Source organism: Plectrocnemia conspersa, unplaced genomic scaffold (assembly GCF_051122295.1).
Source record: "Plectrocnemia conspersa isolate PC_06_02 unplaced genomic scaffold, ASM5112229v1 ptg000013l, whole genome shotgun sequence".
Lineage (NCBI taxonomy): Eukaryota > Metazoa > Arthropoda > Insecta > Trichoptera > Polycentropodidae > Plectrocnemia > Plectrocnemia conspersa.
The window spans coordinates 16,164,284-16,188,591 of NW_028277177.1; the positions used below are offsets into that span (position 1 = coordinate 16,164,284).

At 33.9% G+C, this 24,308-nt stretch overlaps 2 protein-coding genes and 1 long non-coding RNA gene across 4 annotated transcripts in view; 2 read left to right on the forward strand and 1 right to left on the reverse strand.

Annotated features, from left to right (window-relative positions):
• On the forward strand, nucleotides 1–8,432 carry Tango1 (transport and golgi organization 1). The gene is made up of 13 exons (XM_088202651.1): nucleotides 1–155; nucleotides 532–2,991; nucleotides 4,018–4,220; nucleotides 4,292–4,592; nucleotides 4,660–4,997; nucleotides 5,056–5,178; nucleotides 5,662–5,831; nucleotides 6,242–6,343; nucleotides 6,408–6,598; nucleotides 6,671–6,917; nucleotides 7,547–7,636; nucleotides 7,704–7,816; nucleotides 7,897–8,432. The coding sequence occupies exons 1-13, from the start codon at nucleotides 17–19 to the stop codon at nucleotides 7,947–7,949; spliced, it is 4,530 nt and encodes a 1,509-aa protein (XP_088058777.1). The 5' UTR covers nucleotides 1–16; the 3' UTR covers nucleotides 7,950–8,432.
• bchs (WD repeat and FYVE domain containing 3 bchs) overlaps nucleotides 8,421–24,308 on the reverse strand; it is a 21,932-nt gene continuing 6,044 nt past the window's right edge. The window contains exons 10-42 of the mRNA XM_088202650.1: nucleotides 23,908–24,305; nucleotides 23,488–23,825; nucleotides 22,910–23,424; nucleotides 22,676–22,834; nucleotides 22,478–22,609; nucleotides 22,265–22,419; nucleotides 21,972–22,196; nucleotides 20,622–21,316; nucleotides 20,273–20,557; nucleotides 19,625–20,205; nucleotides 19,408–19,563; nucleotides 19,043–19,349; nucleotides 18,856–18,976; nucleotides 18,387–18,796; nucleotides 17,973–18,330; nucleotides 17,524–17,911; nucleotides 17,192–17,450; nucleotides 16,961–17,115; nucleotides 16,708–16,897; nucleotides 16,401–16,636; nucleotides 16,234–16,339; nucleotides 16,015–16,164; nucleotides 15,726–15,944; nucleotides 15,382–15,661; nucleotides 14,563–14,797; nucleotides 14,266–14,492; nucleotides 13,710–14,197; nucleotides 13,454–13,645; nucleotides 13,146–13,386; nucleotides 12,379–12,756; nucleotides 12,035–12,307; nucleotides 11,789–11,940; nucleotides 8,421–10,746 (exon numbers count right to left, since the gene is read on the reverse strand). Coding sequence (XP_088058776.1) covers nucleotides 10,477–10,746; nucleotides 11,789–11,940; nucleotides 12,035–12,307; nucleotides 12,379–12,756; nucleotides 13,146–13,386; nucleotides 13,454–13,645; nucleotides 13,710–14,197; nucleotides 14,266–14,492; nucleotides 14,563–14,797; nucleotides 15,382–15,661; nucleotides 15,726–15,944; nucleotides 16,015–16,164; nucleotides 16,234–16,339; nucleotides 16,401–16,636; nucleotides 16,708–16,897; nucleotides 16,961–17,115; nucleotides 17,192–17,450; nucleotides 17,524–17,911; nucleotides 17,973–18,330; nucleotides 18,387–18,796; nucleotides 18,856–18,976; nucleotides 19,043–19,349; nucleotides 19,408–19,563; nucleotides 19,625–20,205; nucleotides 20,273–20,557; nucleotides 20,622–21,316; nucleotides 21,972–22,196; nucleotides 22,265–22,419; nucleotides 22,478–22,609; nucleotides 22,676–22,834; nucleotides 22,910–23,424; nucleotides 23,488–23,825; nucleotides 23,908–24,305 — 9,274 coding nt within the window. The 3' untranslated portion in view covers nucleotides 8,421–10,476. The remainder of the gene's footprint in view (nucleotides 10,747–11,788; nucleotides 11,941–12,034; nucleotides 12,308–12,378; nucleotides 12,757–13,145; nucleotides 13,387–13,453; nucleotides 13,646–13,709; nucleotides 14,198–14,265; nucleotides 14,493–14,562; nucleotides 14,798–15,381; nucleotides 15,662–15,725; nucleotides 15,945–16,014; nucleotides 16,165–16,233; nucleotides 16,340–16,400; nucleotides 16,637–16,707; nucleotides 16,898–16,960; nucleotides 17,116–17,191; nucleotides 17,451–17,523; nucleotides 17,912–17,972; nucleotides 18,331–18,386; nucleotides 18,797–18,855; nucleotides 18,977–19,042; nucleotides 19,350–19,407; nucleotides 19,564–19,624; nucleotides 20,206–20,272; nucleotides 20,558–20,621; nucleotides 21,317–21,971; nucleotides 22,197–22,264; nucleotides 22,420–22,477; nucleotides 22,610–22,675; nucleotides 22,835–22,909; nucleotides 23,425–23,487; nucleotides 23,826–23,907; nucleotides 24,306–24,308) is intronic.
• LOC148227415 (uncharacterized) lies at nucleotides 10,721–13,298 on the forward strand. 2 transcript variants are annotated; one of them, XR_015812063.1, is made up of 3 exons: nucleotides 10,721–10,862; nucleotides 12,985–13,077; nucleotides 13,161–13,298. It is a non-coding gene; the product is annotated as an uncharacterized LOC148227415 (long non-coding RNA). The 2 variants fall into 2 exon arrangements; XR_015812064.1 differs by lacking the exon at nucleotides 10,721–10,862 and adding an exon at nucleotides 11,053–11,189.

Sequence of the window (24,308 nt, forward strand, 5' to 3'; positions counted from 1 at the left end):
GGGTTGGTAGCATTGCATGTCAGAGAGTGATGTGGCCGCAGACATGATTCGTCTTATATATTCATTTAGTATTTTGTTAACCTTAGTATTTACTCTTAATTATGTCGAAGGAAACTTACCAGACAAAGTGCTTTGTAACGACGAAAGCTGCAATGGTAATTTCATCGCCGATTTCATATAAACCAGCTTGGACTTAACCTACTTTCCGTGTTCAATCATTATTGTACCGAATAAATACATTTACTGCTTTCCTTATATATTAATACAAAAACAAAGATTCATATGTCTCATTACATTATAGTTGTGCTAAAATATACTTCCTATACATTGAATGGTTTAGGTGAAATTAACGAATGACAACTAATGTCATTGGCTAATAAATTACATTTCTTTTTTTTGCCTAATTATTTTATTATTTTTAATTCGATCGCTTAATTTATTTTTTGTTTTTTTTTATAATGCACATTATCATTTGTATATTACCATATTATAGTACTTTGTAACATTCCCTTTGTCTCACTGTCATTTCAGAGCCAATATCATGGGCAACATCGTTAATAACCTATAATACACCCCAAGATTTTGGTGTATCGTTCAAAAAAAACGTCAAGGTGCTGGTTGTAGCAAAACCATACATCGGTGCTACTAATACCGACTCTTGGGGAATTGTAGTAAATGGCGTATTTGGATTTGCCCCTTTATCGGCGCTAAGAGAAGGGACTGTTTTAAAACATCCAAAAATTGTCGTCAATATTGAAACTTTATGGAAGCGTTACCGGCATAAACATGGCCCGAAAGAAGAATCACAAACACCTCAAAAGAATCAACCAGCTGAACAAATAGATGCGTTGCCAAGTGAACCGAAAAAAAATCACAATATAGAGTCCAAACCGATAATAGACGTTCAAACTCCACATGAAATATCACAAAACCATGTCAAGACAATTGATAAAGCACAGAAAGAAGATAATTTAATAGATAAAACTAATCCTGAAAGTACAGAACCAGAGTTGGACGTTATTTCGAATGTAGTTACTGAAGACAAGATTAATAGAGAATTTAGAGAGAATTTATACACCCAATCGGAAGATTTAAAGGATTCAAACCAAGAGCCGACTTTGGATGTAATACCAAACAATTCCGGCAGACATAATCATCAAAAACCTAGTAAAAGAAATGAAAATACAATCGAGAGTGACCAAAATCAATCAAATAGTACTTTTGTCAATATCGACTATGTAGAAAATTCAACGAATGATCATATGATAAATACAAAAATACAAAATAATATAAATACGGAACAGTCTGCCAATGTTAATGATAGCGTAAAACCAATATTACACAATCATGAAGATATTCATAAAGAAACAATTGATAATACGCATAAATCAATATCACATAATCATGAACAATATTCAAACAACGATAGTATAAAAGAAACGACTTTAAAAAATCAAGATTCTGCCAACGTTGATTATAATACAAAATCGATGGATAATACTCATAATCAAGCAGAAAGTTCGACCAACAATCATGAAAGAGAAGCTACATTAAATAATGATTCAAAAACTGAACATTCTGTCAATGTTGATAGTGATACGAAACCAATTGCTAATATGCATAAACCAATAACAAACAATAATGATCATGTAAAAGAAGCTACATTAAATAATGATTTAAAAAATGAAGCTTTTATCAGCGTTGATAGTAATACACAACAAATCGATAATATGCATAAACCAATATCACACAATCAGGTAGAAAGTTCGACCAACGATCATGGAAGAATATCTACGTTAAATAACGATTCAAAAACTGAACATTCTGGCAATGCTAATAGTAATACAAAACCAATTGATAATACGCATGAACCAAACAATAATGCAAAAGAAGCTATGTTAAATAACAATTTAATAAATGAAGATTCTATCAATGCTGATGGTAATACAATACCAATCGATAATACTCATAAAGAAAAGTCAAAAATGTATGAAAGTTCTAACAATGCTGATAGTTCAAAATCATTGGATAATACATATGAACCAAACTCAGATAATGATGAAAAAAATTCAACCAATGATCCAAAAATTCATAATTCTGAAAATACACAATATCATATCAATGTCTATGATAACTCAATAGAAAATTCAACCAATGATAGTATTGAAGAAGCAAAGATAAATACTCCAAATGACAATGTAGAAAGTATTGCTATGAATAATGTCATTGTTGATTTTGATCCAAAAATAGTTGAAAGCCCTCAAATCGTTGACAGTGTTGATGTAGAAAACATAAACAATTTATATAGAGGGTTACAAGACAATAATGTAGAATCGCCTCCTGATCAAATTCCTGTATCTTTACAAACAGAATCGATTACAAACCAACAGGAACACGTATCAAATGAAAATGTTCAAAAATACATCAATGAACCTGTTGTGACAGAACAATCTGATAATGAAAACGAAGTGGAAGCGTTTGATAGCACAGATGTTCTGAATGGAATAAATTCTTCTGAAAGTTTCTCTATGGATAACAACACAGAAGACGATACAAACGAGCAAAAGTATGAGAGTCCGTATCACCAACCGCCATCTAGTCCGCCGATGTTTCATGGATCTACAGGTCCACATTTATTTCATTACCAACCTGATTCTAAAGATATGTTGATTGATAAACCACATATAGACGAGCCGGTTACAACTGAAGCATTACATGTAATCGATGAACCGGAAGTTGAAATAAAACTAGAGACATCAACCGTACAATATGAAAAGGATGAAGATAATGTTTTGGACGACGATGACAAAAAATCCAGCTTTGCTTCTTCAATGTTCATATTTGGCGATCTATACGACAGCATTTTACATATCTACAGATCAAGTGTACTCGGACCAAGTAACAACGAAGAATTGAAAAGTAATCTCAATAACAACGATTACACAGAAAACACTCATAGCTCGCAAAACATTATGTCGTCACTATTCTCAGGTTTGTGCAATTTAGAAAAATATTATTAAACTTTCTTATATTATGTTTCAAGCTTATTTTTATTATTTATTTTTATGAGATATGTGAAAATTAATGTCGTATTTTATTTTAAACATTCTAAATTGTTCTCTCTGTGGTTATTTATTTGTATAAATAAATAACCAGAGTATCAGTTTCCGTGTATTAATTTCTACCATGATAGATCTTAATAAATCTGATTGATAGTTATCTCTCGTCTCAAATATCTTATATGTGTATCATCAGCATTTCTTTAATGGTATCTAAGAATTATTTTATTCAGTTCATATTCTCATCCATTGTGAACACTATTAAGCTTTCCAAAACTTTGTATATGTAATAATAGGCGTTTTTGATGCTCTGCTCGTGACGTGTCACTATAAAATGAACAATGAGGGAAGCATCTTTGTTATGGTAAAGACAAGGCAAATTAAGAATCAAAGCCGCTTGAAGTGAAAAAACAGTTTGTTAAACGCTTCCGTCCGAATCCTTGCCCCAATAACATGTGTAATGTTTTCATAACAAACCATGCTCTTTTGTAGTTTTAATGAATTTAAATTTCTTATCATCATAATTGGTCTATCAAACCTTAGGGTTAGTTTGTACTGTGGTAATCCACTTGGATTCAAAGAGTTTAAGAATAACTGCCCTTGTCATTTAAATAAAATGTACCTGTTAGAACTTGCATCGTCTACTGAATCAAGAAATTTATTTTAGTTATTTAAATTGATAAACATTTGTATTTTATTGTGTTCTAAAAAAATTGATAGTATTTATATTATTCAGAAAACACAAATAAATATCTCTTAGATACCACAGAATAAATACTGATGAAACATAATAAATAAAAATATGACATTTTATATGCACCAATCTGATATATTTTATCCCAACTTTATTAGCCATGATAAAGTATCATCTAAATAAATCTTACCTTTTAACAAAATTATATCATATTACATAAATCTACTTTTGATAGATTTTAAAATGTTTAATCGGCAATTTTAGAAACATTGAAATGCAGTGCTGATGAAAGAGTTAAACCAACATGGTCAGAAGTATCGAGCGATTTGATCTTTTGGCTCGTAACATCCGCCATTAGTGTTTTGATGTTTACGCTCGGATACTACTATTTGGAAAATAGGAAACAAGACGGTAAACTATTGGCAATGGTAAATACATTGCAAAAAGAATTGCTTTGTTCAACTAAGGTGCTTAATATTAATTTATAAATTAATATTAAATCTTGAAAGATGTTGTTCTTACGTTTGTTTCATTTTAGGAATGTATAATACTCAAAGAAGACTTGAATAGAACTAAAGAAATATTAACCGGCATCGAAGACAGCTCTTTTGGATCGAACGAGATGTTCGCATCGCTTAAGCAGGACTTGGCCGGATCGCAGAAGACTATCGAAGAACTTGAAGAAAAGTTGGTAAATACCGAAGAAGAATTGGCCAATTCGACCGAAGCAGCATTCGAGCTTCAGTCAATATTGAACGAACAACTTGTGTCGAACGAGAAGAGCAGTTCACTGGCTTTCACCGTCACTCAATTGCAGACTCAATTGGACGATCAGCAAAGTAGGTTGATAAAATAATATTTATAAATAGATTGATGATGAATTTTAAATATTGTATATTGTTTCAGGCACTATGAATATGACTAAATCTCAATTAGCGAGCAAAATGGAAGAGAATGAAATATTGATAGCTAAAATTGTCAAAATCAACGATAAGAGCAGTTCTTTAGAAACAGATCTTATTCATACACAAGAGTCCCTCTCGCGGACGGTTAAAGAAAACGAAATCAAATCAAAACAGATAGACGAATTGACTTTGAATATTGAAAAGAGCTTGAAGCAAGCCGAGGAGCAGAAGAAACTAGAATTGAGAGAACTACAGAAGCAACTAGATCAGTCTAAAATTGAATTGATTAAAGAGAAAGCATCGTTGAAGTCACATAAGCATGAAATACAATCACTACAAGTATGTGTTGTATTTATAATAAAAATATTCCATAGATTGATTGTTAATTTTATTTCAGGACGGCTTAAAAGCTTTACAGTTAGATGAAAAAAATATCAATAGTCTTATAGAAGCGACGCATACAAATGCAGAGTTGGTTTTGATTGCTTCGGAAAAGACTTTTCTTTCCGAGAAAGTTGAAGTAAATTAATATTTCATAATTTTATATATATACGGTGTGGCAATTTACATCCCAGATTGTGTTTTTGTCAGATGTCATAGAGCAATGAATAAATATTATAATTTAATATGAATTAATTGAAACAAGCGTGTTTGAAGGTTGGAGATGATGCTAGATTATCCAAATGTTTTTAGAAAAATCATTAAATAAAGTAAAGATTTGACATCTTTTTTATGAATATTCAACAAAATGGTAGTTGTTTTTGTTGTTGTATGATTTCTATTGTTTAGATTTGACAACACAGACTTTTTCTGTGTTTTCATAAATATCACTGTATTGAAAATAGTTTCTTTAGATGCATTTACTGAACTTTTATAATATTGCAATAAGAGTATAAATAAATTACATAAATTATGGATATTTTCATGGGGTCAATCCAGGAATTAAATTGCCAACGCTTTATCATGTATGTAAATATCAAGACTAAAATTATTTTATTTATAGGCTGATCATGCAACAATAGTAGAGCTTACTGAAAATATCAACAGACAGAATGGTAGTATTACCGAAATGAAGGAGCAATTGGTCACAGCTGAAAGAAATGCACTTGAAGCTACAACTAGACTAGAAGTACTAACAAAATATTTCAAAGAAAAAGAAGCAGAATTATTAAAGTAAGAATAACTTAGAATGTTTAAAGGGTTTACTTTATTATTTACGATTTTTCCATCGGTGATTCGATGGTTAAATAATTTATGTGACAATATATTTTATATTTACGAAATTAACTAACAGTAGCAATTTGTATCATTTAAAATTCAGTGAAAAAATAAATTATATGTGTTTAATACAAACTAATCACTTAATCAGTTTTATAACAAATGTTATCATGAGTAGATAGGGACAGATGTGGTAAATAAATGAAATGAAATCAATCATATCTATAAAACTAGATTTTATCGAGCAAAAATAATAGCATATTTGAAACCATCTTATAGTTTTACATCTTATCTTTGTTGTGATAATTTTTTTGTACAGAGGTCTTCCAATAAAAATTTACTAATTATTTTATTGTAATATTCAGAGAATTAAACAACAAAGAGTCAATGTGGCTAACTCAACAAGGAGAGGCTATGTCAATCACCGAGAAAATAGGAGTGTTTCAAAAACAAATTCAGCAATATAAGTATGTGATTCTTTCAATAGATTACCCATATACTTAACAACATACAACCTAATTCATATTTTAGAGAAACTTCAGAAAGCTTGCGTCGTGAAGTAGCAGAACAAGAGGCTGCATGGCGCGCCCGAATAGCAGCTTTAGAGCAACGCGCTCATGATGAATGGCTAGCTAGAAGAGCTGCTGAACGGTCAGCTGAAGCTTCGGCTCGAGAAGCACAGGCTTTGAGACAACGGCTTGCTGCACCATCACCAGATAAGCGTAATAAAGATACTAATCATAATCGTCGAAGCACCATCTCTCAAATTAACCTCTAATTATTTATTACCAAAGGTGTAGTATCTCCATTGACAACTGGAGAAGCGATCCCAGATCCTGCTTTTATGCCACAACTCGGTAATTTGCCTCCAATGATGCCGCCACCACCGTTGGGCTTTCTTCCGAATCCGCACGGAGGACCTATGATGATGCCTCCACCTTTTCCACTGCCGCCGCATCGTCCACCACCTTTAGGAAGGCTCAGCAGTCCGCCGCCAACGCAAATTCCTCGTCAGGATAGATCTTATTCGCCAGATTCAAGGTATGCATTTGAATTAAGCTTATGATGAGTTTGATAATTGACTAGCTCTACAAGTAATACAAAGGATTATCGGAAAGTATACTAGATTATTTTACTCAATGGGCTACAATGCCGTTTCTGCTAGGATCCACGTAACATGTTACACTAGTAGCGAGTAAAATCTGTTTCTTCTCTGCAAAAGGAGAAACTGCTGCTGAAATTCATTGCCAACTTGTTTGTTTTGGCAATGTTGTTATAAATTAGCGAATATGCGTTAAAATTTAAACCAGGAAGAACTGAAAGGAGCAGAATGATACTCATTCAAAAACTAAAAAATGTTTTGTTCCACTTTATATACAATGAAAAATATTCATTACTGGGGTTTTTTTTATGAAACCGTTACCGAAAGATTAGAATATCGGAAACTCCACATGTTGGGTGCCAATACTGAGACTTCAACGCCGTTTATAGGCTCACCAAATGCATCATGGTCCATATTCACTATGTTGAAGAATAAATAAAGCTTTCGAAATATTTTCTAAGACTGCATCTCTGCTTTCTAAAATTTCTCATGTATATGAGCAAACTCGAAAATTGATATTAAATCATATCTAAAAAATAAATTAAAACGATTTATTTTATTGTTTCAGGTACAGCCCCGATAGGGATTATAGAGCGAGATCTCCAATGTCAAATCAAGATCGCAGGAGATACAATGACAGAAGATATGATAATAATAGGTTATACATTTTTATAGTCAATTACATATATGTATTCTTTTTTTATAACCCTAGTTATTTGATGCAGATACTATGACAGTGAAGAAGAAAGAAGATCTCGAAGATATGAAACAGAGACTGATTTTAGCCCAGTAAACACTCTTCCGCCTTCACCTATTCCAAATCCTCGCAATCATAAAGGCTAGCTTTTTTATTAATTCATTACAATTAACAAATCCATCGTAAATGCATTCTAATTTGTACATATTTATATGTTTTAGGTATAAGTTCCGGTTCTGGTCATTCGTTTGAGTCGTTAGAACGATTTAAATAGTTTATTCTATCGGATTTGTAAAATGCTTAAAAATGTTTATAAACTTAGGAATATGGAGTTTAAAATTGAGTTCAATATTATTTTTATATTTATTACAGGACATTTTAACGAATGCGTCGATAATAGTACATATTTTCTATATTGTATAATCTAATAATATATTATTTTGTTATGAATAAGTATCAATGTAACTATCTATCACAAGTTTTCCTTGATTTTTTCGTATTTAGATAGTAGTTAGTATTTTTTTAATGGTTCTAAAATATCCTTGGTGCTGATACAAAATGTACCACTTTCATATTTTACACTTTTTTGTACATAAGCAAATTGAATGTCACGGGGTTCAGCGTTTGCTTAAAATCGCACGATTTAACAAGTCACTGGCAAGCGTCGAACCTTGAACCGAATCAGATTTTTTATCTAAACATTGTGATATAGCCATTCGTATAAGTAAAATAATAAAATGATTCATTCAGACATCAAGATTTTTTTTTTATTTATGTTACATTGGTATAGATTACAAATTTTTAATACACAATGAGTGCCTATTTCTAACAACATTTTATATTGTCTGCAAACGTTCCGACGATATTCATAATCGACTTTTAAGAATAGTACAACTATTATTTTTAACAACAGTGATTAAACAAACGGTTAATGTGCATAGCGTGTGCAGCAAATGAAAAACATTGAATTAAAAAATAGTCAAACGAGGCCAACATGAATATAGCACAAAAGTAATGGAATGATTATTACATATGATTTAAATTAAAATATCAATTCACAACTGATTAAATATCATTATTCTTATATACATTCATGTTTGTTAATATTATCGATATATAAATGCGTCACAGATGGAGTAAAACGATATACAATGACGTTTGTATATATTATGTCTTAAACAATATTTATCAATTGACTTATATAACCATTCTGAAACATTAATTAATAAAAATCTTACAAAATACAATTGATCATAATACTCAAATTATATATCACAGAACCGAAATGAGATTTAAAAGTGTCGTCTCTAAAAAGTGCATTGTCATTAAATTGAACAGTATAAAATCTATTGCAGTTAAACAATGATTGAAATTAACTCGTAGCGTTTATGCGAAAACTGTGCTCTGTATGAATATATTCCATGCAATTATTCACAATAATTAACTTGTCTCATTACGCATACATATTTATTATTTATATATGTATATATAAATTTGTGCTCCAAACCAAATAAAACGTCTATACATTAAAAAGAATCAACAATTGCAATTTGCATAGATATATCATCTTTTCTTCTGTATATCATATAATTCATATGTATAAACAAAACTATTTTCACAATACATATTTATAAATATACATTTTAATCAAAATATCATTTTCAATAAATAATACTGAATTACAATTTTAATACATCTATTATACCTATCGTATAAATATCTTTCAGTAATAATCATAAAAATCATAAAGCTATTATAATTACTAGGTACATAAAATTATACAATTAATTTAAATAATATGTCACAATTATTTGTTCACGTTGATTACTATAAAAAAAATGTTAAAATTATAAACAATGGATAGAAGCTCAGTTTAATTTCATGATACGGTAATACATACCTAAAAGTAAATAATCTATTTTTATTATGATGGATTGCATAAATTGTATATTATATATTTAAAAAAATTAAAATGATATTATTTATTAACTATGATGTGATAAAAACTCAATTAATAAAATTCATAATACTGAAAAATTGTGATAAAAACTCAATTAATAAAATTCATAATCCTGAAAGCTTTGAATTCATCAACCGAATACATAAATGGCATTAAGTACCGAATAGCGATGCAACAAATAAATAATTTAAAAATCAATCAATCCATTAAATACTGCAGGTCGATTTATAATAAATATCAAGGACTAGTTTCCATAAGATTTTTTAAATACATAATTTTAGGACTTGGTACAATTTTCATTTAAAATAAAATAATTTATTAAAGCGGAATGTTTTAGTTAAAATGCAAGCTTGCGTGTAAATATTATTTCTTTTTCACTCAAGCTAAATTGTCACTATATTTTTTGTACAAGATTCAATAAATACAAATTAAATTAATAAAACAATAAATACATAATAAAACGTCTTTTCAACATAAGTAGCAATTTAATTTTTAATAAATTATGGCAAATAATTTGACTAATGACTAATTTTTCTATTACCAATTTACAAATGTAAACTGTGGTTCAGTCAAGGGGTTCAATCAAATAGATATTGAATTAGTTTTAAAAAAATGTAAAAACTCATTCTCTATATTATTCATAATAATACGGAGGAGGGGGGTTATTAGTAATTAGTAACAATCTACACTTCATACATCATTATTACATATATAATATCTCAATTATATAAACCGATGTGATCATTATATAATTGTGTTTAATTTATTGTTATCGTTACCGTATCGTATTTATATATTAGCATTTATTAATAACGTAAAATTTGACTAGTTGATTTGGTATCTAAGCAGTTGAATCTACAGAGTCCGTCTGCTTGAGATCGGCATGGCACGCTTGGCATACGCGCACGGGGCGTAATATTCGCAAGCGCGCCACTGGCGCTTCATATCGCGAGCAACGACCGCAGAAGATCCTGCCGCAGTTGCGACAGTGATGACGGCGATCGTACATGGTAAACTTTGCACTGCAGGCGGCGCAGCTCGCGACACCGGAATCTCTTACCCAATGGTCGCCACCTTTACCGGTAGCGTCGCACACACCCCACCGGAAAATCTATTCATACAATAATATAATTTTATAAAAATTGAGTCTATAATTCTCATAGAAAGTACTAAGGACCTTTCATTTTTGACATTAATGATTATAAACATGCTGAAGACCAAAGCGAAGTAAGTATAAAAGACATGATTATTACATGATTTAAATTAAAATATTTTAAATAAAAATCTGATTCTAAAGGCGGCCACACACGTTACGGTAGTACGTGACGTACTTGAATGTCTCGCGTCGACCTGTACAGGTTCTGACATGCTCTCAGTTCTGTTGTAAGCGTCGAAGTGAGACATTCAAGTATGTCACGTTCGCTGAAAAAAAGAAAAATTTTGCGGAGCGCCTGTGAGCTTGTCAACTGGTTTCCGGTCGACCTGTGCAGGTCTACCGTAACGTGTGTGGCCGCCTTAAGTAGTGAGACACCAGACTGAAATCAGTCTAAATCGGTGACATATATTTTATTAATTATGAATACAGCCTACAATTAATATATGCAACTATGACTACCTCGATTATATTTTAATTATTTATCACAATATTCTTCAATGAGATTAGGAAAATCGAAAACATCGATCGGAAATATAATTATAAAATAATCACTAATTCTGATCTCCCAGACACGAGACCATACAGGATTCGAACCTAAGTCTATCACCAACTTATACTACTGGTCTATTAAGCTGGTAATATGTAGAAGGTAATCTCATAAATTATGCTGAAGATAGCTGTATTACTATCATGTATAATTCCCTGAATCTAAGTGTATTACTAAAGCATAAACCTTCAATGTTTATCTAATTATAAAGGAAAGTCCTAGCAATGTTTGCGACTGGTACATGTAAATACAAGATTTTTTCATTCCACTGCAATAAATCAACCCCAATGAGATGAGTGCTTTTCTCATAGTCAATTTTATGTGGCAATTTCATGAACAGTTTCCAAAATATTTGACAAAAAACACCATCAATTATGTTAAAGGATACAGAATAACTGAAAACAAAATCTGGGCAAATATGGGTATAAAAAATAAAAATAATTTTCTTACACGTCCTCTAGCATCACCGACAGCAACGCCTCTGCCATTCTTAGCAGATGTGACGCAAGTAACAGAAGCTGGACTTGTATTATCTTTGCGATCAAACGCTGTGTGCATTGTGAGCTTGCTTCTAAATACAAGTTGTCTTTGCCACTTCAAACCTGTATTATAAATAATAAAAACAGCCCATATTTAATATCACAGATGACATCTCGAATCAATATCGTATATGTAATTATTTAATAACAAATCTACCATCTCTTAATTGAGTTTGTGTCTGCAGTATTTTCCTTTTCATACTTGAATCGTCAATTTGAGCGACGCTAGTAGCAGGCGGAATCACGACAAACGAATCTGTCAAACTAGTATCCGATTTGCTGGTTCTCATACCACCGCTCGGCTGCGGGTAAGTTATATCGTCTTGCAAAATACCAGTAAAATCTGAATGCACAATCGATGTCGGCAGAGGACTTTCAACCGACAAAGGCGCACCACCAGAATCAGTAGAATCGCCCAAGCTACTACCACCTAAAAATAAGCAAACAATCATAAACATGATAAGAATTTAACGGACATAACCAATAAATAAATATGAATACCTTCGCTTTTACGGAACAGTGGATTTCCTCTCGATTTTCGCCTTAATATTACAGCACCTTGTTTTTGAAGCTGCCTAGCGTCTTCCACGTTTGTCTCGTTATCTCCGGTGGTTAATTTTTCTTCATCTTGACTTTGAATCGATAACGTTCTATTCCATTCGATTCCTTCATCTTTATCACTGTTCATGCTCTCCAATCTGACTTTGCAATTATCAGGCATTTCGTTAGATGGATAGTCCCAGTTGTCTTTTTCGTATACGTTTTCTTCATTGTCACTACATGTCTCTTTTTCTTCGTGCCTCTGTGACGATTCTTTGGCACTAGTCGTTTCGGCTGCGTCTGATAACGAACTTTCAGATCCAGATTTCGTCAGAGCACCTTTAAGCATTTAATAATTAAGAGCAATATATACATCAAACCTGAATCAAAAGTATACCTTGAGTGACCTTCGGGCAATCGAGATAGTCACACTTGCATTTAAAGGCAAAATAACCGAAAATATTAAACAAAACTCAAGAAAGTGCAGCAGTATAACAATTAGAACATTATGGCAAATTTCGTTAAAAGCCTTCTCACTAACAACCAAAAAAAAATTATGACTTTCAGCTCTTTACCAGCTTCAAGATGCCATGATTCAAATAAACAAAATTTCAACGTTTAGAAGAAATCAAAACAAACATGTAGAACCCAAAAAAATGAGTAAGTTTTTAGCTATATATTTTTTTCCATGAGATTGGATACTTATTAATAAACATATGTACACATACCATCATTTTCAACAGATAAACTACTCTGCTTTAATAATTCTTCGACTCGCTTCTTTGCTTTGGAAGTGTCCAACAAGTCCTTGCTCTTGGATGTCTTTTCGCTATCACTCAAACTACATTCGCTCGATAATTTAGAACTCAGTCTACTTATGTTCTTGGGTTTTAGTCCAGGCGAAACCGGTATAATACTATTCGGAATATCTTCTTCATCAGGTACTTGAACGTAGTCTATCGACCACATCTATAAATATTAATAAAAATATTAGATTGAATTTGAAAATATAAAAACAAAACCATTATAAACTTACTCTAACAACACCGTCGGAAGATCCGGTTATAATGACATTTAAAGCGTCCCATTCCCTTGTTTGAGAGTACGCCACGCACAGAATCTGCTGCATTCTATCAGCTCTTCCAACACACGTATCCACAGATCCCAAAACATCACCGTTTATTGACCATACGTGTAACCAAGTTCCGGCACACGTCGCTATATCACCCTATCAATAAAAAAAATGATTAAAATCAACAATACAACTGTCAAAACAAATTAATAATACTTACAGTGAGATCATTGACAGTTACAGCCGATATTGGACCAGCGTGACCAGTTAGCTGTCGAACGAACAAACATCTTGATAAATCCCACACAATTGCAGTCCCGTCTCGGCTTCCACTGACGACAACGTTGTAAGCAGGACTGGCAGCCAAACAAGTGACAGCTTCTGTATGACCGTACAAGCATTGCTTCACAGTTAATAGCTTGCGATTAGCATCGTATTGCCACACTGTCAAAACCGTGCTAGTTCCGGAAGTAACCAGAGTTTTGGAAGATGGACACACACAGCAGACTATCTCGCCACAAGCTTGTGACACACTCTCACAAACAAAAACAGCCTTATCGTTATCGTAATTTCCTATTCGGAGCGAATGATCGGCAAAACCCCATGCGGCGTATTTGTTAAAAGCTGGCGGCATCAATATCTTATTCTGCTCTACTGCTAATATAGCCTTGTCGGTATATAAAATCTGCCCGACGGGTCCTTTGACTTCTACAATAAATAAAAAATATATATTAGAGATGAGCATAATCAGATATGGAATTTTAAAATAATAATACCTTTCACAGGATTTGAAGTAGGCTTCATGTTGTCCAAGTTGTGAAAGAATAGTTTATCAGGCGGAGTTATTCCTACAGTAGGATTTATAATGTTCGGATCTAAAATTGTAGAGCTTCTTTGTGACATCTTCTTGCTGGGATGCGCTTTACGGAACAGTTGCTTCGGTATCTGACCAAAGTTGTTGATGAAGCCGATGATGGCGTTCTTCTTCAACGGATCGTCAATACTATTAACATTTTAAATAATTAATTAACATAAAATATATGTTTAGATAATTTAGAAATAATGAGACATACTTGTATATGTCAACGTTTCCTTCATAGAATAAGTGATGGAAAACGTTCAAGCTATCAACTGCGGGTTGACCCTGTTGCTTATAACCGAATATGAGATCAATCCAGTGATGTAGATGATGTGAAACGTAATCACTTTCTAAAGCTTCACGGTGTACTCTAATGAACTCTCTAGGATCGTTTTTGGCCCACGGTGGTAGTACCACGTCGACTAATGGCATTCCCGACTGCTTACAACCTACAAATGAATATGTCAGATTAGTCAAGTTTAGTAATAATAAATATTGACATAAAGAGCTTGTGAGAAGTGGTGTCATTCTCTAAATGTTATTATTTAAAGAACAAGGTCATCGTAGTCAGTAAAAAATATATCAACTATAAATAAAATATCGAATATGTTCGGTTTATCAAGGGTAAAAATTGGAATGGGTTCAGCATCTTCGAGACTAAACACTTAAACATTTGACAATTCATTTGGTCCAAAGAATCCAACTTTGAGGCAAGTTTAAACCAGCTCTTATTTGTATAATTAATATTTTTTTAGTTTTTGGTGTTTTTTTATCCCAATGCTCACTCCAAATGGTAAGCATTTAGATATCGTCTTATAAAATTTGAGTGTCTAAATACAGAATCCTACAATTGCCAATGTAAGAAAAATAGGAGGTAGACATTACATCAGAAGAAAAAATTCATGACTTGGTGGAACATCTATAAAAAAAATGAAAGTACAGAGGCCTTTTCAGGCTTTCTAATGACAGTATAGCACAGAAAACTAAAAAATTAAGCTAAGCTAGTGAATCTCTATATACACTATATACATACCTAAGTCAAAGTTATTCGAATTCGATAGAAATTCAGGTAGATAGAAAAATTCCGGAATCAATTCTTTAACATCAGACATGTTGTGCCTAGAAGCAGATCTCCAAGACTCTTTCACAGAGCTGAACATCCGATCGGCTAAATCGAAATGTCCACCTTGCAAGCGTAAGAAATGCTGAGTGAACGGCTCCATTCGAACCAAATATGAACATACAATCATGGCAGACGAGTAATGCGTTCCATAATGATAAGGCGGTGTCTCACCGTGAGGATCGTCCCATTCCTGCACAACAAAAAAAATATTTCAGAACACTTTCATATAAATAAAATAAATAATTCGAACAAACCTTATATCGTTTTCTAAACTGTTCTAAGCGGTCAGGACTTTGAGCGCCCATTGGTTTCGAAAAGTCCCTAAAAGTGGCCGAATTAGCCAAGTCCAACTCATGTGAATCGTAATCGGCCAAAATCCACGGAAAGACTGGATACTGCATGAGATCGTTATAAGAACGCCCAGCTAACGTATTTAAATGCATTAGATATTGAAAGTTGGATATTTCTCCGCGCTGTAAATTAAATAAAAAAATTTAGTGTTCCATCAGATTTTGACTAAAAATCGAAATGTTGAATACTTACGACCCATCTTTGAGTCACTGATGTGTCACCGATGAGCGTAGCAAAAATGCTTTGAGGTTGTTCCACTGCTACCCCTCTACGTTGACCAGCAACGGAACCAGCGGCACTATCAGATATACCAGTTGCTAAAGACATGAATCTTTGATACACCTAAATTGAAATAAAGCATTAAAATCTACTAATATTATAACGACATATTTTAATTAGGAATTAATTTACTTTATTGCGAACTTTTCTTGGAAAAGAAAGAAGATAGTTTCGGCCGTCACTAGAGAATACTTCCAAAGCCATCGGTTGCAGAAGATAACGACGTTTATGTACTTCCCTGAAAAATATTATAATTATTAGATAATTTTAAATTTCTTCAAAATTCATATGAATCATACCTGATATCTTCGTATGAAAATTTAGAACACATTCTAGGGATTCCCTTGGTCGAAGAACACTGACTTGCTGGTAAGATCGGTTCATAATCAGCCGGACAACTGTCCAAATCTCTAATTTCTCTATTCTTTAAAAGAGTAAAGCCATCTATGACATAGCAATACTCTCTTCCGAACAATAAAAGTCCTTCCGTAGTATCTAAGCCTTGTATTCGAGCACATCTGAACATATGCGTAATCTAGAAGTATTATAAAACATTATAAAAATAACTTTAAACATTAAGCACATACTTTTAATGTATGATTGTACCTTTTCATGATGTTCTAATAATCTCAAAAGAGTTTGATTATCGGGAGATGGAGTTTGTTCTTCTTCATCTTCATCCTCTTTGCCTTCTTCGTTAGCATCCACAGATGAAGAAGCATTGCCTCTCAAATTATTTACGAGACTAGATGGAGAACCATTATTACCACAAACATCACTTTGAGATTCTTTAGTCCTATAAAATAATAATAACAATATTAGAAACAATATAATCTATTAAAATATTGCCAGAACTTACCCATTGGATTCTTCCGATGATTGCAAATTCTCTAGCGAAGATGTCAAATTCTCACTTCTCTCCATCTCGCCTAATCCACCGACTCTCCATTGCTGATACACTTTATAATATTCTTTACTATCCAAGCTATGAGCAACTTTATACTTTAATTGTTTCTGTAAAAAATAATAATAACAATATTTAATACAATAATCAACACATTAACCATATTATACACAATAAAATAAATACATTTTCAGGATTATCCATTTCCGGTCTGTACGGATAATGAATATAAAACATGTCGTTCTTCCTCATTTTCCTCCTCATTCTATTTGGTCCTTCAGTGCTGTCGAGCATCCATTTGTCTAAACGACCGCTTTTTTCTGGTCCCCAGAGACCTCTTTCTCTCGTCAATTCAGTTTCAGATTGTACCCATTCTTGATGTACATATCTATGAGTGTGCTGCTGTGTGTTTGCATGCTGAGTACAACGCCAACTCCACAAGTCTCTGTAAATAATATATAACCGATAAGCACATTATGATAAATCTATTATAATACATAATATGGTAAAACTATTACCTCACTAACTGTACATGACAATCTGTATAAAAAAAAGCTTGTTCTTTAGCCAATTCTACTTTAACTTTAGTCGTGTCTTCTTTCTTGACTTTGCTTCTGCTCGCTAGACGTGTCAGACCGCCAGTTACTTTCTGTATCTTAGACTGTATCTGATTGTGCAGCTCCCATGGAACTCGATACGATGCCTTTCTTTCAGTTTCGACGTAATGAAGCCAAAGCTTAGTGGCATTTTCGCAAAGCTGCTCTCTAACTGCACCGAGATCTGGAGCTCTTGCATTTCCAACTGGCGCTATCAGCGTAATCTTGAACACTTCTTCGATCGCCGGTTTTTTACAAGCGTACAACTCTTCCCAAACTCGACGTGCAGCTCCAGCCATTAAATTACGTCCTATTTTATAATTAAATTGTTACAATATTTTAATGATACAATATTTGAAGTATTGACATACCTTGATGTTGTGTCAACCGATCGTCTCTTGCTTCCAAATCGCAACTCGGATTCACGTGCCATATTGTACGCATATGGGAATCTAAGATTATCTTCATATCGGCACTAAGTTGTAGAAGACAATAAGTGAGACAACCGACGAATTCAAGTTCGTGATTTCCAGCTCCGAATATTAATAATCTGTTTGTTGTGAGTTTGTGTAAAGCTTCCAGCACTGACATTTGATCGGCTATAGAGTCGGTAGAACGCGAGAGTAAGAAAAGAATAGTTCTATTAAGGCAGTGGTGTAAGCCTTCTAACGAAGTACAGCTAGACTTTCTTTTTGCTTGAATTACTAATTTAACGATGAAGTCGAATATCTACAACAATATAAATATTAGCAATAATTCTGATATAAATATAAAAAAAATTTTACCTCATGTGGATCTCGAGATAGTTGTCCTTGCCATAGCTTATCGACAAGACGAGCCGATAAATAACATACATTAGCTACGTTCGATTCACTCGAGAATATATCCGTCGAAAGCAAATGTTCCATTAGTGTTGATAAAACTTCAGTTTGAAATTCCACTTGTTGTCCATTACTGGCATTTGGAGGCGAGGCATCAAGAACTAAGTCTATGACCGGCGCCTGTTTGCTAGTAACACTCAGCGGTAACGAATCAATAACTATGACTCTCAAAAAATCCATTACAAATTTTCTAGCAGGATGTTCAGTAAGACTAGCGGTATTTTCTTTGAGGTAATTGACAGGTGGAACCAAAACCGGCGGATCTTGCTCAGAAGCTGGAGTTGACGCACCAGAGCTTTCACAGCTTTCATTGACTAAAATTTATATTCCACATAAACAAATATTAAATAAACTTAATAACACAAATAATCACCTATTGGTACATCTTCAGTTTGTGCAGGTGTAAATAATGTTGAAGCCAATGCTGTGAGCACTTCGGCAGTCATGACGACAGGACCAAAATCAGGAAAGTTGTGATACAATGAGAACAACACCTATAATAACATTCGATATTAATCTGGCATTTAATAGTTACTTTATTCATATAAAATATGAACAACCTGAATAATTGTAACCGGATGATCTTTAATCCAATCTGGAAGAGTAGTTTGTTCTTGATGAATTAAACATCTGACCATTGATAATAAAACTATCATTGCTTCAGGACAGAGTGTTATTCTTGAAGCTACAGCTGCCATACTTTGCTTGGTCGAAGCATTTTGATTTGGAGCAATGCCCCATAAGAACGGCCACACAGTATCCATTGCCAATCGAGTATCGGCTGGTAAAAGTCGGACAGGTTGTCCTAGCATCAAACCGACTAGTAAAAAGTATAATTCTCCAACATGAAGATGAGCAGGCATCAACCTAAATCCACACCATGAATTAAATTCTTAATATACATTCTTAAAAAGTAATGACTTACCATCCTAGTGATTGAAATCCTGAAATGTGCAAAAGATCAGTCTTGATCTGACCACCGTTTCCAAGTGAACCACCCAAGACTACGCCGACTTGTTGAGAATGCGCCACCAATTCGGTATGCCTTAACCAACCGCCGTTACCCTGACCGTCTCGGAACCTAATTTAAAAATACTCATAAAATCAAATATTTTATTTTAATAATTGAACTTGAAACATACTTTTGAAGCAAAGGTGAAGCAGTTCCCTGTCCAGCGCACAAAATAACTAACAATCTCATCGACCATATCACAGTCGAAGAATGAATATGCACTTGCATGAAGCTCAACAGCCAATCGATTCCCAAAACCCTAGCAATCTCTTCGCACACAATAGCGTTCACAGTATTCCTAGGAGTGAACAGTAACCCGTGCATCAGATTAAAGCATCGGTTCCTCAACAATATTTGCTCTCCCTCCCCTTCATTATCTCCGTCCCCTTCACGTATATTCAGTTCTTTCTCTGGCTGGTTTGGCGGTGGCAAAGTTGAAGATATAAATTGTCCAAAGCATAGCAGATCATTTGGTCTTGGTTGTCCACCCAACAAAACGCTCAATAATTGCAGCAAAACTTGCTTTGTGCTGAAGTTTTTAACTTCTGGAATGATATGTAAAAGTTTAGTCACGAGCTGCAACTCCCTCATGGTCCTCAAATTGTGGGCCCTGTGCGTAGCCTCAGTAGCCAACTGTAGTAAATGCTCAAGAAGAGATTTGATAAGACCACCAGGTGCACCGAGCCAAACTTCTAATTCACATATTAAATCCTAAAACATATTAAATATATATAAAACGCAATTATCATTGATCTATGTAAAATAAATGGATAAATACCTGGAATGCCATCAAGTTGGGAATCGACGGAGTATCCTTTTGACTATCTACAGTTCCGACTAATCCAAATGTGAGATGCAATATATGAGAATTCAATAACTGCCTCTTTCTTTTCAAAAGCATTGCTAAAGTTTGATATCCTTTTCGTCTATCCATTTCGGCTTGAGCAGATTTATTCGATCTAACAACGCACACTAGAGCTTTGACTCCGGCGTATAAGCTTTCAACATCTTGAGCCATTGCTATGAGTCCCAAAAGTACTGAGCAACCTCCTACAGTATCAATCTAAAATACAAATTCATTAATGTTTACACATTCATTAATAGCACAACCAAATTTATATAATTACCATGATAGCAGCTGGTCTTGGGCAAAACACCCTAACACCCAAATAACCCACAACCGTTCCGCCCAAGCATCTAGCAGGACCCGATAAATGTCCAGCAGAATTGTGAAGTATCCTGATCGGTGTAGCATTTTCATGCGAAGACATGCCTAACTGTTTAGCAATTGCCTTATTATCCCATTTGCTATAAACCTTCCGTATTTTAGCTAATGTTAACTGTGAGACGGCTTTGGCGTTCAAGCCAAATATGACCTTTTCTTCCGCCACTAGTGGTGTGAGAGATTCTTGATTCGGTCCAGACACACTCGGAGATTGAAGGGTTCCAACATAATGAGGACCAAGTTGAAATATTGTGGACACCGTTTGAGGACTCAAGACTTCTTCTAATAACAAAGCGGGTCCTTGTCGCCATGTTAATCTTGAATATCTGCGCCAGGGAGGTGGAGTGCCTATAACTCCGTATACAGCACTAGCCACGCTCAAAGTTGCAGCTCCTCCTCCAGGATTTACGCTGATGTAATGCAGTTTGCCAGAATGCATATGCTGTCCGTCAAGATATAGCGAAAAAGATGAGTTTTTAAGAACGGCTCTGTTGAGCACTAGAGTCAAATGGTGCCACTGTCCTTCGTGTAATAGATCCGGACACCAAACTCTAGCCCCGCATTCACCACTACCTTCCGGCTCCCATTCTCCGACATCTAATAAAGAAAATATGTTATTATTAATATTACCCAAATACAAAACTAAATAAAATTGAATTGACTAGGTGTTTAGTCTCTATCAAATCCTACTCTTACTAATATAAGTGAAATTGCATTCCACCATCTTCCCCTGATATAAATGTGTATTACATTAATTGATATTAAAAAGTAACTTGAAGTATCTGAAGAAAAACATAGGTATATACATAAGTAAAAATTTACTGAAACAAATTAAAAATATTTTATTTAATGGATATGTATAATACAAATTTTTGAAACGAAAATACTATATCGATTTGATCATAAGAAATTACGATATTTTACTTATGCAGGGCAAAATGTGATAAATATTCTGCAATGTCTTGAGTTGTTTTTTTTTAATTCCCAGAACTAGAGACAGCAAAAACTCTTGAATTCCCGGGTTGTCTCGACACAGAATGCGGCAATTCTGTTATTTTAATTTTTTAATTCCGACGTTAGAATGTTGAGTGATATTATATTTGTGTACTCTTTCTGAAGAACTGGCTTTTAACGTATATAAATATAGCAAGAATGTCTCTCTCAAACCAATCACAGGTCTATTAGTGTTAAATCTTATAACTCCTGGTAACTAGTTAAATATAAATTATACACTGCATTTGCTTATACTTACTATGTGGAACATGAGTTTCATGAGTAGATACTATGATTGCTTTATCGCGAGCTGATAGTACGACGGCAAGACAGACAAGATGTTCATCTCTTGTGCTATTATTCAAGTTCCTCACGAGTGTCAAGAGTCTTACACAATGAGGATCAGTTCGTGGATCAGAAAATTTATCGACGCAAATCCATGTTGAATATGATAATCCAGTTTGAGGAGGAAAGACTCTATCGCCTATATATAAATAGAATAATTAATTAAGAGAATTATCTAAAAAGGAAGAGAATAAGTAAATACATTACCTGATCCTATACCGCCAGTTGTGCTATTATCTTGAGGACCTAATGCGTTAACATTAGCGGATTGAGGCGCAACACTCGGTAGATACAAACAGCCAAATCCTTCAGCCGACATATCAAACTCAACAAATGGCGGAAGGGTGCACGAACCATGAGATCTTGAATTATAAATTAACGTAAGTCTAACATTTTAAAAACTAAACATATTATAAATACCTGTAATCTCTGGGAGTTGTCATAGAAACAAGTGTTTTAATACGAGTTAATGGAACAGGACCTCCGGGCTTACAAGCAGCGCCTTGTTCAGGTGATACACAATTCAAAGGATTGCCCATTCGTAGAAACTCCCTTAAAATTTTGTAATATTAATTTCAGATTTTCTATGAATAAAATATAATCAAGAAGATCAAATACCGTAAGTCTTTAGGTTCGAGAGATTGTGCCGCTAATCTTTCTAGCATGTATTGTAACTGTGCGTGAATGCAATGCTGTTCGTCTTGCAAAGCAACCTTGCCGACTTCTAAAAGCACTCCAGTTAAAGCAGCTTCACACATCACTTGCTGATTCCTCTCACTAAATAATAATAATAATGCAAATATAATACATGATTTAGATAATTTTATTATTAGTCTCATTTTTAATTCATACCTTCTAACGAGTGATTTAAGCACATGAGCCAAATAATCTTCCATAGCTGTTGAATGAGGATGATTTGGATCGTTTGACACTGAAGGAAGAGATGGCAACAGTCTCATTAAACAAACTACGACACCACCATGAACCACCAACGGCTCAGGATTTGGCGGTGATAGATTGAGTGACGATACACAAGGACGACTATTATCCAATGATTTTTGCCTCTCAGATGTGACGGCATTTTGTCTAGCAAGATTTGGAGATCTCACAGAGAGAGTTCCACAAAACACGGGCTTATCAAACGAGTCCAGAGCCACATCGTACATGAGCCGTAAGACGATGCAAGCGTGAATCAAAATCATGGGAATCTCTTCGGGAAAGTTCATCTCTAAAATATTTCCAGTGAACATCGAATGCAAGGCGTCATAGTATTGAGGATCGACTTGATTGGTATTACTGTCTATGTAAATATTTTGAGTGAAGCATCCTAAGAGGCGCACTGTATCACAAAGACTCGTGGTGCATATCTATAATAACATTAACAATAAATAAATGTTTATAATATAATAATATAACTTTAAAATTATTACTTCATGGAAAAAGAACTTCGCATTGGCAGGCTCAAATCTCATTGCTGTGCTTATTGTGTGGAAGACGACGTAGAGTAGTGTAATCAATTCTTTATTCAGTTTTTCTCCTTCACATAATTTTCCTTCTAGTGATACCAAAACGCTTGTGACGTACACAAATCCTCCGACTTTCCTGAATACTGTTCTCGTTCTGTGAGATTCGCGTAAGCATCCTAATAAAGATTTCAGTATATGAGTTTTGAGCAATAATGCATTCGAAGGTGCTGAATGTAAAGTGGCAAGTACAGCTGCCATATCGTCTTCGCCTCCAATGCTTAGAATCAATTCCCTAACAATACCTAAAATGTTATTAAATATAATTATTACAGATAAACTGAACTATATACAACAATAACAATATTTAATCAAAGAAACACTAACCTAATGCTTTACTTCTGCAATCTAAATACAAAACCATACCGTGGACACACTTAGCGCCTTCGCACTCTCGAAATAAATTGCAGTTGTTTGTATTTGTGCTCAATAGAACGGTCATAGCGTCCATGATTAAGAATCCCAACTCTTCGTCTTCGCTACTATCTTTCAAAGTGTCATTGTATTGAACTAGCTTAGCCTCTATTTCTTTCCTCCTAGGTGGCCTTTTCACGTCGTTATTATAAATAGTCTTATTCGAATCTTGTCCGTTTGAATAATTACTCTCTTCCTTTTCGGAATCCCTCTGCTTGTCTTTGAGCAACTTTGAATATCGAGAAAGGCAAGTCACAAAAACTTCCAACATACCAACCTCTCGATACACGTCTTTAAATATCGTATTGTGTCTG

Excerpts from the sequence above, each read along its gene's own strand:
- Tango1 (XM_088202651.1), top strand. The coding sequence starts at position 17 with ATGTCAGAGAGTGATGTGGCCGCAGACATGATTCGTCTTATATATTCA. Across the intron at positions 4,998-5,055 it reads ATGAAATACAATCACTACAA|GACGGCTTAAAAGCTTTACA; the intron begins GTATGTGTTGTA and ends ATTTTATTTCAG. Across the intron at positions 6,599-6,670 it reads TGCACCATCACCAGATAAGC|GTGTAGTATCTCCATTGACA; the intron begins GTAATAAAGATA and ends TTATTACCAAAG.